At 43.8% G+C, this 14811-nt stretch overlaps 1 protein-coding gene and 1 long non-coding RNA gene across 4 annotated transcripts in view; one reads left to right on the top strand and one right to left on the bottom strand.

Annotated features, from left to right (window-relative positions):
• Slc35a3 (solute carrier family 35 member A3) overlaps positions 1–9542 on the bottom strand; it is a 42458-nt gene extending 32916 nt beyond the window's left edge. For 2 of the 3 annotated variants that reach the window (XR_012439974.1, XM_020153787.2), the window contains exon 1: positions 9180–9542. Coding sequence is in view for 1 of the 3 variants with exons in the window: in XM_020153787.2 (XP_020009376.2) it covers positions 9180–9416 (237 nt within the window). In the remaining 2 variants the exon portion in view is untranslated. Of the gene's footprint in view, positions 1–8784; positions 8916–9179 lie in introns of those variants that run through there. The other variant, XM_020153790.2, reaches the window with a different exon arrangement.
• Positions 9543–9755: 213 nt separating this feature from the next.
• On the top strand, positions 9756–14212 carry LOC141414956 (uncharacterized). Its single transcript, XR_012439976.1, has 2 exons — positions 9756–9892; positions 13073–14212. It is a non-coding gene; the product is annotated as an uncharacterized lncRNA (long non-coding RNA).
• The last annotated feature ends 599 nt before the right edge of the window (positions 14213–14811 follow it).

A 14811-nucleotide genomic window follows, 5' to 3' on the forward strand; every position in this document is an offset into this window, starting at 1 on the left:
AGAAACAAGACAGTCTTTTTCTTCATGGACCTTATTCTCCAACATGGAAGGACATCCTGCAAACAATTCAAGAAACAGGAAAGAGAGAGAGAAAGAGGGAGGGAGGGAGGGAGGACGAACAAACTAGTGTAGTGAATAAACTGCCAAGACAGAAAAATAAAACATAGGGTGTGACAGAAATTACAAGAGCCGGGCACCGTGGCTCACCATGTAATCCCAGCTACTCAGGAGGCAGAGACCAGGAGAATCACGGTTCAGAGCCAGCCTGGGCAAATAGGTCTCGAGACCTATCTCAAAACCCCTTCATAAAAATAGGGGTGGTGGAGTGGCTCAAGGTGAAGGCCCTGAGTTCAAGCCTCAGCACTACAAAAAAAGAAAATATTACAGGGAAATCATGGTACCTCGTGCTATATTATATCAAGTTGGCTAATTTGATTAGCCAAATTTTCCCCAAACCCCTTCTCTGCATGGTGCTGAGTTATAATTGGCCAAACCCAAACAATCACCAGGTTTAGAGAGCAGAAGTAAAGTTGGAGCCAGTCCTCTCTGAGTTTACGCTCACTGTCTCACTCTTGGCCAGCTCTTCTTCCCTCCTTCCCTCCTTCCCATCCCACCAAGCAGCAGTGGGCCCAGGCCTCTACCTCTTGACTGTGAATTCAGAAAGACAGCTGCACATAAACTTCCCACAGCTTCATTTCATGCTCTTGCTCTGGCAGCAGGACGTGGCTAGCTTCCCAGACTTCTTTGGAAGCTCTGACTTGTCCACCCACACCAGTGTTTCATGAGGGCTACTTAGTGAGTTTTGTTTATTTTGTTTGTTTGTTTGTTTGTGGTGGTGGGGTGTAAACTCAGGCACTCTACCTCTTCATCCACACCACCTAGTCCTTAGCAACTTTCTAGTAATTCTCCAACACCCTCTTCTTGAACCTTTACTTGGCCTGCTTCTCCACAATTTTGAAAAGTCTTATTCCTATTCTAAGTCCCTTGCTCCATAAAACTGAAGAATTCCATCTTTCCTAATTGAATCCTAACCGTGAGAGTTATTGGTAGCAAATGTGGTTACCAAAAGGTAACAGAATCATAATGACAACTCTGGATCTAATCTGACCAGATTAGTGGTAAAGGAGACGCTGGTCATTCATCATTCAGAAGTCACCTGCAATCATGTAATCAAGTCCCTGCTGACACAGACATTTTATTGGAAACAAGAGTACAAGAGCCAGGTGCCTGTGGCTCATGCATGTAATCCTACCACTTGGGAGGCTAGTATCAGGAGGATCACAGATTGAGATCAACCTGGACAAACAGTTCAAGAGATCCTATCCCAAAAATAACCAGAGCAAAATGGACTGGAGGTGTGGCTCAGGCACTAGAGTACCTGCTTTGTAAGCACGAAGCCAAGTGTAAACCCCAGTCCCGCCAAAAAAAAAAAACAAAAAACAAAAAGTATAGGGTTTTCAGCAATGGTTCTAAGTCAGCTAGGAAACACAAAGAAAGAAAAGAATGAACCTGAGGCCCTGAATTAGCAGCCTGGCCTGCAGGCAGAGAGTGAGAAGTCTCCCACCAACCACCCTAACACATCCCTTATGGCAGTACACTGGACATTTCTGAAGCCAGATGCAAAGTCTGATCTTACGGTTAGCAGAAACGAGAGGCAAACTGAGCTTACAGGCTCTCAGATCCTAATACTCTACCCATTTTTATGATGTCTATTATCCTAGTAAATCAAAATACAGGTAAGAATTACAGAAGGCTCAGTAAGGCCTCCCCCCACCCACGCCAGGTCCTGACCACTGCAACATGTATCACCTTATGTGGAAAAGACGACCTCCTCTGTGTTCAAACCACAGGTAAAATGAAGTACATGGAGGTGGAAGACTGTCCGGGTTGTCTGAGGGGACCCTAAACACCAGCACAAGCGTTCTTCTAAGAGACGGACAGAGGCTACACAGAAATGTATGCGCAGTCAATGATGTTGTATGGTTTACTCCGAATCTGCTAAGCGAGTAGATCTCAAGACTCCTCACCCCTCCATTCACACACACAAGTGAAAAACGTATGCTGTGATGGATGCTAATTGACTGAGGCAATTTCACAATGTGTATATACATACATATATATGTGTGTGTATACATACATACACACACATACACCAAATCATTACATTGTGTACCTTATATATTATATGATTTTTACTTATCAATTGTACCTCAATAAAGCTAAAACAAGATTTTTAAAAGAAAACAGCAGGGCATGGTAGTGCATGCATGGAATCTCAGTTACTTGGGAGGCTAAGGCAGGAGGACAATGAGTTTAAGGCCAACTGGGTTAGGAGCTGGTTTGATCTCAGGTAGTTAGGATTGGGGGCCATAAAGGAGCGATTAAAATCAGAAAGTGACCTGAAAAACAGTGCTGATAAATACCATGGTTCTTTTGTCCAGCAGGAGAAGAATTCAAGCAAGATACAAAGATTATAAAAAAGTAATACTAAGGTTTATTAGGTAAAGTAATACAGACTGAGTGTGCACCACCTCAAGGGACAGAAGGACAGGTTAGACTTTAAGGTTGGAATGTTTATTAAAAACTTTGAGTTTACTTGGCACCTGGGAGTCCTAGGTTTGGGTCACTGTCTTGTTAAATGAGAGAGAGGCTGCCTATAAAACTACCAGTTCCGCTCTAACTGATAGACAATCTCTGAAGTTCCTAACCACTGCACTATCCAGCTTCTAGGTTTGGGCCTTGGTCTTTGTTAAATGAGAGAAATTCACCTGAGTAAACTCTAGGCCCCAGACCTAGGTAATGTTTAAGATGTAAATTACTCTTAGAGTGGATTAAACTTTAAGTGAGTAGGCCCAGGATAGGGACAAAGATAGAGACAGTTAAGAGGGAAGGGAAAAAAGTGTGTCAAACCCTAAAAGAAAATCAGGGCTCACCCATCAGAAAGCTGTATCCAGGGGCTTACAAGGTCTTCCCCAAAAGTGTGCCAAAAAACTGCATAAAAACTTTTACACGAAGCTGCCATGGCTCAGTCTTTCTGGGACTCCCATTCCCTGGGAGTTTCTGCCTTTCTTCACTCTCTCTTGCCCCCCTCCCCCAACACTAGGGGCTCTATTCTCCCACTTTACACTTTTCCATCTCAACAGCTCTCCTGCTTTCATTCTTCAGCTTGTGAGATAAGAACAGAGAACTCCAACTTTACCTCTGGCTTAATACCAATGCTAGCAAGGTTCAAAGAATGCTGGCACCACTCGCAGCAGGAAGAGTTGAGGAATGGATGCTTCCCAGAACCACCGGAGGGCGCAAGGTCCTGCAGACTGTGATGTTGGATTTCTGGCCCACAGGACCGTAAGAGAACTGCTGTACTTTTAAACCTGCTGCAATTTGTTACAGCAGTCACAGAAAATTAGCGCAAGTATCTAAGTCTGTAGTTAAAAAAGAAAAATCATAGCTCTCTATTCTGTCTCCCTAAGCAGAAGGCATTTAATGTTTTGGAGACTGGTTACAATTAAGTTTCAGGGAGCTGCAAATTTAGATCAGTGGAGGTGCTTAGAATGCATAAGGCCCTAGGTTCAATTTTTAGCACCAGGAAGTAAATAATAAAATTAAGCTTCAGTACTTAAAAGAATTAGTTGTCAGGAAAACTGGGTTATACTCAAAAGTCATGGAGTAATTCTTGCATGCAGAATTCCCTCTTGCCAGGCAATGGTGGCTCACGCCTGTAATCCTAGCTACTTGGAAGGCTGAGATTGGAAGGACTGCGGTTTAAGACCCCATCTCCAAAAATAACTGGAGCAAAATGGCCTGCAGGTGTGCGTCAAAAGCAGTTGAGTGTCTGCTTCGCAAGTGGGAAGCCCAGAGTTCAAACTCCAGTCCACTGAAGAAAAAAAAAAACTGAAAACACCTTGCTCACAAATTGATAATAACATTTACATAGAGAAGGAAAGGACTTCACCAGTGTTATGAAATATTTCTATTACTGCTTATTTTAGACAACCTTTTTTGGTAGTCCTGACGTTTGAACTCAGGGCCTCATGCTTACTAGGCAGGCACTCTACCACTTGAGCCATGCCCTCAGCTCTCCCGTTGCTATTTTAAAGAACACGAAAGGCAAAAGAACAGGTTGTCTCTATTTTCATTAGTATCTTTGTTTTTATAACCTGAAATATCAATAGCACATAATCAAATATAAAGTTTATAAGCTACAAAAACTTCCCAAACTGGGGGAAAAAAAGTTTTCTGTACATACGAGAATATTTCAAGTTGGTTCCTTTAAACATAATTTATTGCCCAGATTCAAATATACCATGTGTCATGACATGCCATATGAAACATAGCTATCATGTAGAAAGCCAAGCACAGCAATTGTCTTACCAGACAATGCTGTTCCCCAAGCACAACATGAACATGAACAAAGTTCTAACGAGTGTGTTACTGGGTAATCAAGAACGGTGTGGGAGGTTGAGTGCAGTGGTGGAGCGCATGTTTAACCTAAGCAAGGCCCTGGGTAAAACACCTAGCACCAACATATTTACCTATCTAATTTTGCCTGAGGACAATCCTGAAAGGTAAGATGCCTCAAAATGATTTTCTTTCCTAGAATTCAAAACTGATTAAAAATTTTTAGGAAAACGTAATCAATGAAAGTAATTCAACAGAAACTGAATAGAACATATAACATGAGCTGGTTTTTCTGATGTATGGTCTGACAAACTATCAAGAATTTTAAAAGTTCTTTTAATCCTAGTTGGTGATTGTGTTTTCCACTCAGGACCAGATCCCGGTGCTGGAATTCAAATGCAGGCTAGACTCCTCCCTGTTGTTTTTCCTTCAGTGCTGGGGAGATCTGGGTGTTGCTTATGCTGGGCAAACTTTCTGCCCCTGAGATAGTGTCCCTAGCCCCTCTTTCTTTTTCTTAAACCATGCAATTTCAAACCCTCCCAGCTAAGCCTAGTCTCAGAAGATGACATATACTATGGTCTTCTGGTCTTAAACCACATAGACTATGAATGGCATTAGTTATGCTTATTCAATGTCTATCATTCAAGTTCCACATCACTGCCAGTAAGTGATGGAGGAAGGCCTCATACTCAATTCTCACTTCTCGTCCATACAGGTATCTTAATTAAACGTAGCTCTGACCACACGCCTCCCGTGGTTGTAAAACTTAACTAACTCCTTACCAAACAGAGAACTCCGTCCAAACCCTCCACACAGAACAACCACTCATAATCTGGTCCCAGCCTAAATTTCCTGCCATAAACTATTACCAATCTCAAACATATTCCGTCATGCATTTTTTGGACAAATATTTGTCTTTAAAAAAAAACAAAACAAAACTCTTTCTGGGGCTAGAGGTATAGCTCAGTGGGGGAGCGCTAACCCACTCCCCCACTTCCTGGGGAAAGTGGAAAGCCCTGGGTTTAATATCCAACAACCTGGGGTGGGGGGGGGTCCTCTTTCCCGTTTCCTGGTAGAACTTCTGCATATGTACCAGGACTCAAAACACAGGTCTCCTCTCAGTGCCGTTTCCTACCCCAGTGGAATGTCCTAAGTTTTCCAAGCAGACTGAGTCCTCCCCTACTGTATGCCCATACCATTTTGCATATCTTTTATCATAGCACTCAAACTTTATCAAACTAATTTGCTGACATATATATTTTCCTCTGCTTCCTTAGTAGCACCTACATTTTAGGCATTTACTGTGTTGGATTTAAGAAGGGATAAACAAACTCCACAATATGTAAGTCCTCACAAAAAAGATCCCTTTGTGAGGTAAGCTTTTCAGGGTGGCATGGCCATAAACAAGTCTTTGTGTGTAACACATAAATGACAGATACAGCCAAACCACTAAAGGTTCTCTAATAACTGTGACCTCACAGAGGTGAGATAAATGAGAGCCTTGAACACCCACCGTATATGAGGTAGCTTGCTAGGTGTTTTACACATACTTAAATGCAATTTAATTTGTAGGTTAAGAAACAGGTTCTGACACATTGCAGCTCACCTTGCATAGCATATCAAATATGATCCAAGATTTCTTAAGCCCCCTGCTCTTGCAGTAAAGCCTGTGTTTACAGCATGTCTAAGTTTTAAGGGTCAGTCAGCACACTGGACTCAGACTGCCTGAGTTCACACTGTCTCCACCAGCCAAACTATAGCAAATTACTTAACCTCTGTGTCCCTCTCTCCTTCACCTATAAAATGGAGGAAAATAATAGTAAGTACCTCATAGGATAATTGTACAGATTAAAGAATACAAATCAAGTAAAGAGTTTATTACAGTACAATGCCTTACTTGAGTACACATTCAATACCTTTAGAAGAGCTAATCACGATGAAACATGTTTGAAATTGTCTTTATAGCACATATGCATTTAGAAAAAACTTATCCAACTTTCAGAGGGAAAAAACAGGTATGCAAAAAGTCATTCACACATGGACATTTTCCTTATGGAATGGGCTTGTTTCTTAGCATCTATCTGATGTGACCCAGTTTCAGCTTTATTTTAACTCAAATGTCTACTATGCTATCTAACCCAGGATACCTTTTCAACCAAAATGCTCATCTGTAAATATACCTCAGCTTATCTCAAATGGATTCTCTGAGATGCCTGGGCAGGCAATCTGGGTAGAGAAGCTGACTAACATTTTAGCTTCTAACGTCATTCATGTTTGTATGTCAAATGCAGTAACAAAACACATTTTAAAACAATAATTTAAAATATGTAACAAGGCAGGGCACAAGTCTCTAATCCCAGTTACTAAATAGACAAAGGTAGGAGGTCAGCACAGGGAAAGTAATGAGAGCCTATCTTAAAAACAAAATACAAAACCCAAGGACTGGGAGAGTGATTACCTAGCATCGATGATCTAGGCCCTAAGGGTTCAGTGCCACAACCCCCAAAAAAAGAAAAAAAAAAAAAAAATATATATATATATGCATGCACACACTTCGTTTTTTAGATTGAAATTTAACATTAAGCTACCAATTCATATGGATCTGAACTTTAATAATAAATTCATTTCCATGAATAATACTTTAATAATGTACCAGTTCAATGTTCAACTTATCTCAGTTACCCAGACAGGTCTACAATTTACTGTTACATTTCTGGCAAGTTCACAAAAGAAAAGAGAGACAGAGAGAGAGAAAGAAGTCAGTCCACAGTTGATTAATATGAAATAGAAATTCGCAAGCATTTCAGAAAGTGAAAAGAGCTCTCGAGTCATACTGCCACCTACTGAACGAGAAGATTAGACTTCAGCGAGATTATTTCCACTGATTCTACATTCAGCCAGTCATTCATTCAACAGAGTGCGTTCCTACCAAGTAAAAGGCACATGTTTGAGGACACAAACTATAACCATTTCAAATATAAGTGAGGGTGTGTAGCGGTGTATGTGGAATCTAGGGCAAATTATTCAGTATTCTTATCTACAAAAAAGGAACATAAGAACTGTCCTACCTCATAGGTTTATTACGAGGATCAAATGAGATACTAAAATAGGAAAAAGAAAGGAAACTTCAATAAAACCTGAAATAAGGTTATACCACAACAGGAGGTACACCTGCCTCCACAAAGCACTGTAAGAGTTTGATAATTTCATTATATAATTTCATGTAATCAAAATTTATTAAGAAACTAATATATCGTGATACTGCACTGACGTGCTAAAAAATTTAAAAGGTAAAATTACTTTCTGTAGAGAGCTTACATTCTAGTAAGGACAATAAATTCCTCAAATAGTCATAGGAAAATGGAAATTTAGCAAGTATTACAAGATGTATAATGCCCAGCACACAAAAGAAAAAAAAGTGACACCTGGTGGAGTTCAGAAAGCTTGTAAGAGTTGGCAAGTCAGGCAATCAAGAATAAAATTTATACAAAGACAATAAGGAAAACCTTTAGTAGGAAGGAAGACCAAGGCAGGCAGGCAGGCATTCAGGGTGTTCAGAAATCCCACTCCCATGGCTGATGCTTTTAATCCTTGCTCCTTGGGAGGCTGAGATCCAGGAGGATCCAGGTTCCAGGCCCGTCCAGGAATGTAGTTGGAGAGACTCCATCTCCAAAAATAACCAGAGAAAAATGGACTGGAGGTGAGGCTCAAGCGGTAGAGCACCTGCTTTGCAAGTGTGAAGCCCTGAGTTCAATCCCCAGTCCCACCCAAAAAAAGGAATACAGAAATGTAAATATAGTTGTCTTTCCCTTAAAGGAAACAACAAAAGTGAATACGACCACGAAGAGAGAAACTACCCTTAAGCATCTTTAACTACCCAAGTGAAATGTAGATAAAGACAGCTCTGGTTTCACTTGAAATCTTGTGCTGAAGCGAATCTAATAAAAGTCAGGCTTCTACTATCAAGCAATGTTTCTGTCCATTATTACATTTCATACTACCTTCAATTCATGTGAACCAACCTGTCCTGAACCTAAAGTTTTGGCTGGCTTCAATAAAAATGGGAGCCCAGCGACAGTGACTCACGCCTGGAATCCTAGCTACTCGGAGGCTGAGATCGGGAGGAACAGAGATCCAAAGCCAGCCCGGGGCCGGATGAGACACCCCCCCCCCCAATCTCCAAAATAACCAGAACAAAATGGGACAGGAGGTGCGACTCCAGCGGTAAAGCGCCCGCTTTGCAAGCTCGAAAACCTGAGTTCAAACCCCAGTCCCACCGCAATTTAAAATGTTAATTACATTCCCAACACTCAGAAGCCGCCGCGCGCACACGCCGCATCCTGGTGGGAACCTTTACGCGGACACCTGCCTTCCCAGCAGCCTTACCACGGGCTTGCTGAGCACCAGGTCCTCGCGGGGGACAGCGGGCCCGGTCCCGGCCCCGGGCTCGCGGGCGGAGCGGGGGCCGCAGGGCTCCTGGGCGGAGGGCGGAACGGCCGCCAGCCTGGCGGGGTGCAGCCGCGGGGCGCTGTGCCGCGGCGCCCGCTCGACACACCCCTCTTCCTCCTCCACCCACCCCATTCCACACGTCGCCGCCCGGAGTGACCACGTGTCACCGCGCTGTGCCCACCTCTGCTTAACAAGTACTTCAGGTCCGGGACACCGTCCCCTTCACTCATTCGCACTGCCCCGCACGCCCGGCCGCCGCCTCGGCCTCCCGGAGCCGCCCGGTCCCACCGGCCTCGCGCGCCCGCCGCTCCCGCGCGGCGCTCAGGACTCACCTGCCGCACGGCCCTGCCTGCTGCACGCACCGGGGACCGCGGCGCAGCCACGCCCGGCGTCCCCGGCTGCCGAGCCCGCCGGCTCCGCCGCGACCGCTGAGCCTCAGCGCCGCCAGCTCCCGCCGCCGTCGCAGGCGCCACCTCGGTGCGGCCCTGGCGTTTCCGGGTTCCCGCGGTCCGGTCCGCCAAATGCTCCGGCTTCCGCCTCGGCCCCGGCAAACGCCGTTCCCGGCTCATCTCCGGAGGCCCCAGCTCTGCGTTCGCCGGCTCCGCGCCTGGGCTGCTCCCCTGGCAGACACCGCTCCAGGGGACGCCGCGGGCCTCGGCCGGACTGTCCTGCCGCAGAAAGTGGCACGGCGACAAGCCGCTTAAGGAAGGGCAAAGTACTTTGGGACAAAGGACCCTGAGAGAGAGCAGGGAGGAGGATCCTGGAAGCAAAGCAACCCAATCCAGAAAATGACAGTCAATGAGCTGGAAATAAACCAGATTACCTCCGGCGCCCGCTGCCAACCAGAGGTCTGGAAGACAGCCCGAGGTGTTGGAAATGACCGTCGCTCCCACTCTGACCTAGACCTTGAACCCAAAGCGGTGCAGCCAAAGGGCCTAGTGCCATTGACTGGGAGAGGAGAGAGGAACGCCACTGCAGCCCATCTCGATGATGTCCAGGCTGAAATGAATATTCCGGGACCAGACTGACCATGAAATAGAGCAGGGTTAGCCATTCCTTTTAACACAATGCTGATACACATTAAATATGTACTTTTTTGGGGTGGGGGAAGGGGTGAGACTGGGGGTTGAACTCAGGACTTCACGCTTACAAAGCAGGCGCTCTACCGCTTGAGCCACACTTCCAGTCCCTTTTGCTGTGGTTATTTTGGAGATGAGCTCTCAATAACTGTTTGCCCAGGCTGGCCTTGAACCTTGATCCTCTGAATCTCAGCCTCCAAGTAGCTAAGATTACAGGCACCAGTCACCAGTGACCAGTGTCCCATAGCTTTTTGAAGCGTCCTGGGCATATCTAGGTAATCTTGCTTCATTGTACTGTGACTCTGTTTTATATTCCTCTCACCCTAACTCTTCTTTTCTTTTCTTGGCAGTACTGGGAGTTGAACTCAGGGTCTTGCACTTGCTCCACCACTGGAGCCATATCCCAGCTATCCTAATTATTTTTGGATTTCTAGCACTTTAGTAAAGAGCCAGAGACATGCAAACACAATATATATTTTGTGAATTGAGCTAAAAACGGAACTGTCTGGTATTGACATCAAAGGAAAGCCTGACTCTATAAAAGTTCACTAGGGCAGAGGGCTGGAAGCGTGGCTCAAGTGGTGGAGAGCTTGTCTAGCAGGCTCAAAGCCCTGAGGCCCTGAATTCAAGACCCAGTACCACAAAAAAATAGAAGAATGTCAGCAGAGCCTGAAGCTCAATCAGCACTCAAGGAGACAATGCAATCCTGGTGTTGCCTGAGACAGGAACTAGATCAAAATAGACAAAGGGATCACCCAGTGTCCCCATAAGAGAGAAAGGTAGGAAATCCTTGGTTCAGCTTCCCAGCTTCCATGCAAGTCATGGGTGCTTGAAAGAAATCCACACCAGAACGCATTCCAAGGCATTACCAAAAAGTTTAAAGATGGTTCATACCTCAGTTCTTGTAATCCTAGATACTTGGGAAGCTGAGATTGGAAGGATCAAGGCTCAAGGCCACCCCAAGCAAATAGTTCAAAAGATCTCATCTTTCCAGTCCCCTTGTTGTGTTTACCCTTGATCTAATGTCTGCATATGAGGGAAAGCATACAATTTTTGGTCTTTTGGCCAGGCTAACCTCACTCAGAATGATGTTCTCCAGTTCCATCCATTTATTTGTGAATAAGATTTCATTCTTTTTCATGGCTGCATAAAATTCCATTGTGTATAAATACCACATTTTCTTAATCCATTCATCAGTAGTTGGGCATCTTGGCTGTCTCCATAACTTGGCTATTATGAATAGTGCTGCAATAAACATGGGTGTACAGGTGCCTCTGCAGTAACCTGTGTCACAGTCTTTTGGGTATATCCCCAAGAGTGGTATTGCTGGATCATATGGTAGATCTATGTTTAGATTTTTAAGAAGCCTCCAAATTTTTTTCCAGAGTGTTTGTACTAGTTTGCATTCCCACCAGCAGTGTAAAAGGATTCCTTTTTCCCCACATCCTCGACAACACCTGTTGTTAGTGGTGTTGCTAATGATGGCTATTCTAACAGGGGTGAGGTGGAATCTTAGTGTGGTTTTAATTTGCATTTCCTTTATGCTCATCCTAGAGATGATGAGCATTTTTTTTCATGTGTTTTTTGGACTTTGATCACATGATAAAGCGAGAGCACACAAGAAAGATATGAGGATAGGTAAGACACCCAAAAAACTAGATAGCATTTGCTGCCCTCAATGCAGAGAAACTAATGCAGAAACTTTAAAGTGACAGAAGCCAATAGGAGAAGGGGACCAGGAACTAGAGAAAAGGTTAGATCAAAAAGAATTAACCTAGAAGGTAACACGCACGCACAGGAAATCAATGTGAGTCAATGCCCTGTATAGCTATCCTTATCTCAACTAGCAAAAACCCTTGTTCCTTCCTATTATTGCTTATACTCTCTCTTCAACGAAATTAGAGATAACGGCAAAATAGTTTCTGCCTGGTATCGAGGGGGTAGGGGCGGGAGGGAGGGGGGAGAAATGACCCAAACATTGTATGCACATATGAATAAAAGAAAAAAAAAAAGACCTCATCTCCAAAATAACCAGAGCAAAATGGACTGGAGGTGTGACTTAAGCAGTAGAGCGCCTGGTTTGCAAGTGTGAAGCCCTGAGTTCAAATTCCAGTCCCATCAAAAACAAACATACCTTCTATCGAGAGAAGAATTCAGGCAAGACTCAAAAATGGTGAAAATTATAGCAAGGTTTATTAGGAAAGGAACTTAGTATAACTGGATAAAAGTGAGAAATTCCTGCTTGGGGAGCAGGAAATGAGAGTAAAGACTCAAAATGGCAGTCCTCATCACTTAGTCTTACACTTCTTGGTTGTAATACACCTGCTCATGTCTGGCAACCTGCCATCATGAATAATGGATCTGGGTGGCTGACAGGTGTTGAAACAGGGAGATGTCATCAACCCTACCCAAAACACTTGGTGGATTGGGTGTGTTTTAAAACTTTCCTTTGGCTGACAAGCCTTTCCCTCTGCGCATTCAAGGAAACTTGCAGCTGTGTAAGTCTCCCTGTTTTTGTAACTTGACATCTAAAAAGTGGTGAGAGAAAAAAAAAAAAGTGGTGAGAGGGGGCTAGCTGCTCTGGCTTTTTGAGTTTCACTTTCTAGTTTCAAGGTACTTTTAATATCCACTAACATAGTTTCTCTCCTGTCTCCCTATCTGTTCCGCTTCACCCATCACTCATGGCTTCCTGCTACCTAACAAAGGGGTTTCACAAAGAAGAAAATCTCACAAGATGGAAGTTTACCAAGGATTTATTTAGTAGAACAGGAAATAATATAGGGGAAAACAGAGAAGGGAAAGAGGAGGACCCCGTGAGATACTGAGTGTGGGAGCTTACAAGGCTAAGAATTGCAGTTTTTATCATGGATATACTTTCTGAGCTGGGTGAACTCCATCCTGAATCCCCACCTAGATACAAAGTCCCCTAATACTTTGCTAAGTTTCTAAGCATGGAGAAAATAGTTTTAAGGTGGATCTATTACCCAACACAAAGCATGTCTAAAATGGGTCTTATTACCCAAAAACACAGAGAAGAGGTGTCTGGGGTGCACTCTTTAGTACTCAAAACATGGGAGCAAAGTGCACAATTCAGGGTACCCACTGGCCAGACAAGCCTTTTATTCCGTGCCTCCTATCCATTCCAGAATTGTAACTCAGCATCTGAAAGAAGAGAGAAGTGGTGGAAGGAATGCTTGCTGTTCTCCAGCTCAGTGATTTTCAGTCTTTACTTCCTGGTTTGTTTTAATTCCTGAACCTAGCTTTTTAAATGAGTTAAATTAATTTTGAATTTCCTGTTGCCTCATGTCTGTCCTTCCTCCCTATTATCCTTAAGTGGTTTGCAGATTATCCAGTCTAACTCCTAAAGCAACCCTGGAAAGTAATTGTTAGATGTGTTTAAAAGCTGAGAAGTATTGACTCCTTACTTGGACTCACAAATTAACTCAAACAAATTAACTGGAAGCAGGAGAAAAGCTCGGCATCCCTGTCTCCACTTTGTATATGTCCTGGGCTCTGGACCATTCTCTCCTGCAGTCACTTGACAGCCATTTGGAATATAGTTAGGACCAGACATACCACCTGCCAGGCAGTCATGACCTTTTTTTTTATTTTGGCAGTACTGGGGCTTGAACTCAGGTGTTCTACCATTGAGCCACTCTACCAGCAAATGAAGACTCTTATTGTAATAACAGCCCATCTAATTAATCCTGAGACAATTAGCTTCCAGACCACCTGTGGCTGCCACCTAGGACCATCTAGGCCCACCAGAACACATGCAGTGTAGCAGGGAGGAGGACCAGAAAAGAAACAGACAAATTTGTGTTCTGATAATATAGCAGGGGGAAGGGATGGCATAGCAGAGATAAAACTGAAAGAATTGAAACATGAAGAAGGTCACATAGCACCGGGGGAATGGAATAGCCAATAAAGTCTCATGCAACCATATATGGGTTTGAGCTTTGCTTTTTGCTTCTGTAACCTGTTTGCAAGGGTATATAAAGCGAAACCCCTTTTGTTCTCAGGGCTCAGCCTTTGGACACGAGTCTGCTGAGTCTGTGCCAGCACAATAAAATGTTGCTTCTGTTAAACTGCCTCAGTGTCCCATATATCAGCTTGAAATTCCTGCAACCCTAGGACTGAGACTATTAAATAATTAGGTATACCTCTCCCCTTGCCCCTAATTCTTCCTCCTACCTAAGCTGAAAGCAAATGTCTGTTCAGATGCTGCTTTTCCTATTCATGTGTCTGCCCGTACCACCTAATAAACTTCCTTTCTCTGCCTTTCACCATTATTCATCTTTTTATTTGGCTGAACTTGACCTATGAAACCCAGGCATTTGGGCCTGGGGCCTAAAACATCCTGAAACAGTGAAAGGGGGTAAAAATCAGAAGATGTTCAATTAAATTATTAGGGGTTCCTCTTCTAAAATAATTCCATAAAGCCGGGCCAGTGACTCACACCTGTAATCCTAGCTACTCAGAAGGCAGAGATTAGGAGGATCACGGTTCAAAGCCAGCCCAGGCAAATAGTTCTCGAGACCCTATCTCAAAAAAAAGTATCACAAAAATAGGGCTGGTGGAGTGGCTCAAGGTGAAGACCCTGAGTTCAAGCCCCAGTACTGCAAAAAATAAAAAATAAAAAAATTCCATGACTATGGGTTACTAAAAGGGTATGTCTACAGCCAGTAGAAATAGTCATTTTGTCTGTAGCTACTAGAAGGCCTCGGTCAAAAAATATGAGTTGGTCTTCTGTCAAAGTTATGTCAGGTAGTCATGTTACAAACCTTTCCTTCAGAATCTCTGGGCTCTGGTTATCTTTGGTAGAGTTGGCACAAGTGACTCCATTTGGATGCTGGTAATTTTCTCTCTTTTCTGAGCAATTTTT

The sequence above is a fragment of the Castor canadensis genome, chromosome 12 (genome assembly GCF_047511655.1).
Source record: "Castor canadensis chromosome 12, mCasCan1.hap1v2, whole genome shotgun sequence".
Classification (NCBI taxonomy): Eukaryota; Metazoa; Chordata; class Mammalia; order Rodentia; family Castoridae; genus Castor; species Castor canadensis.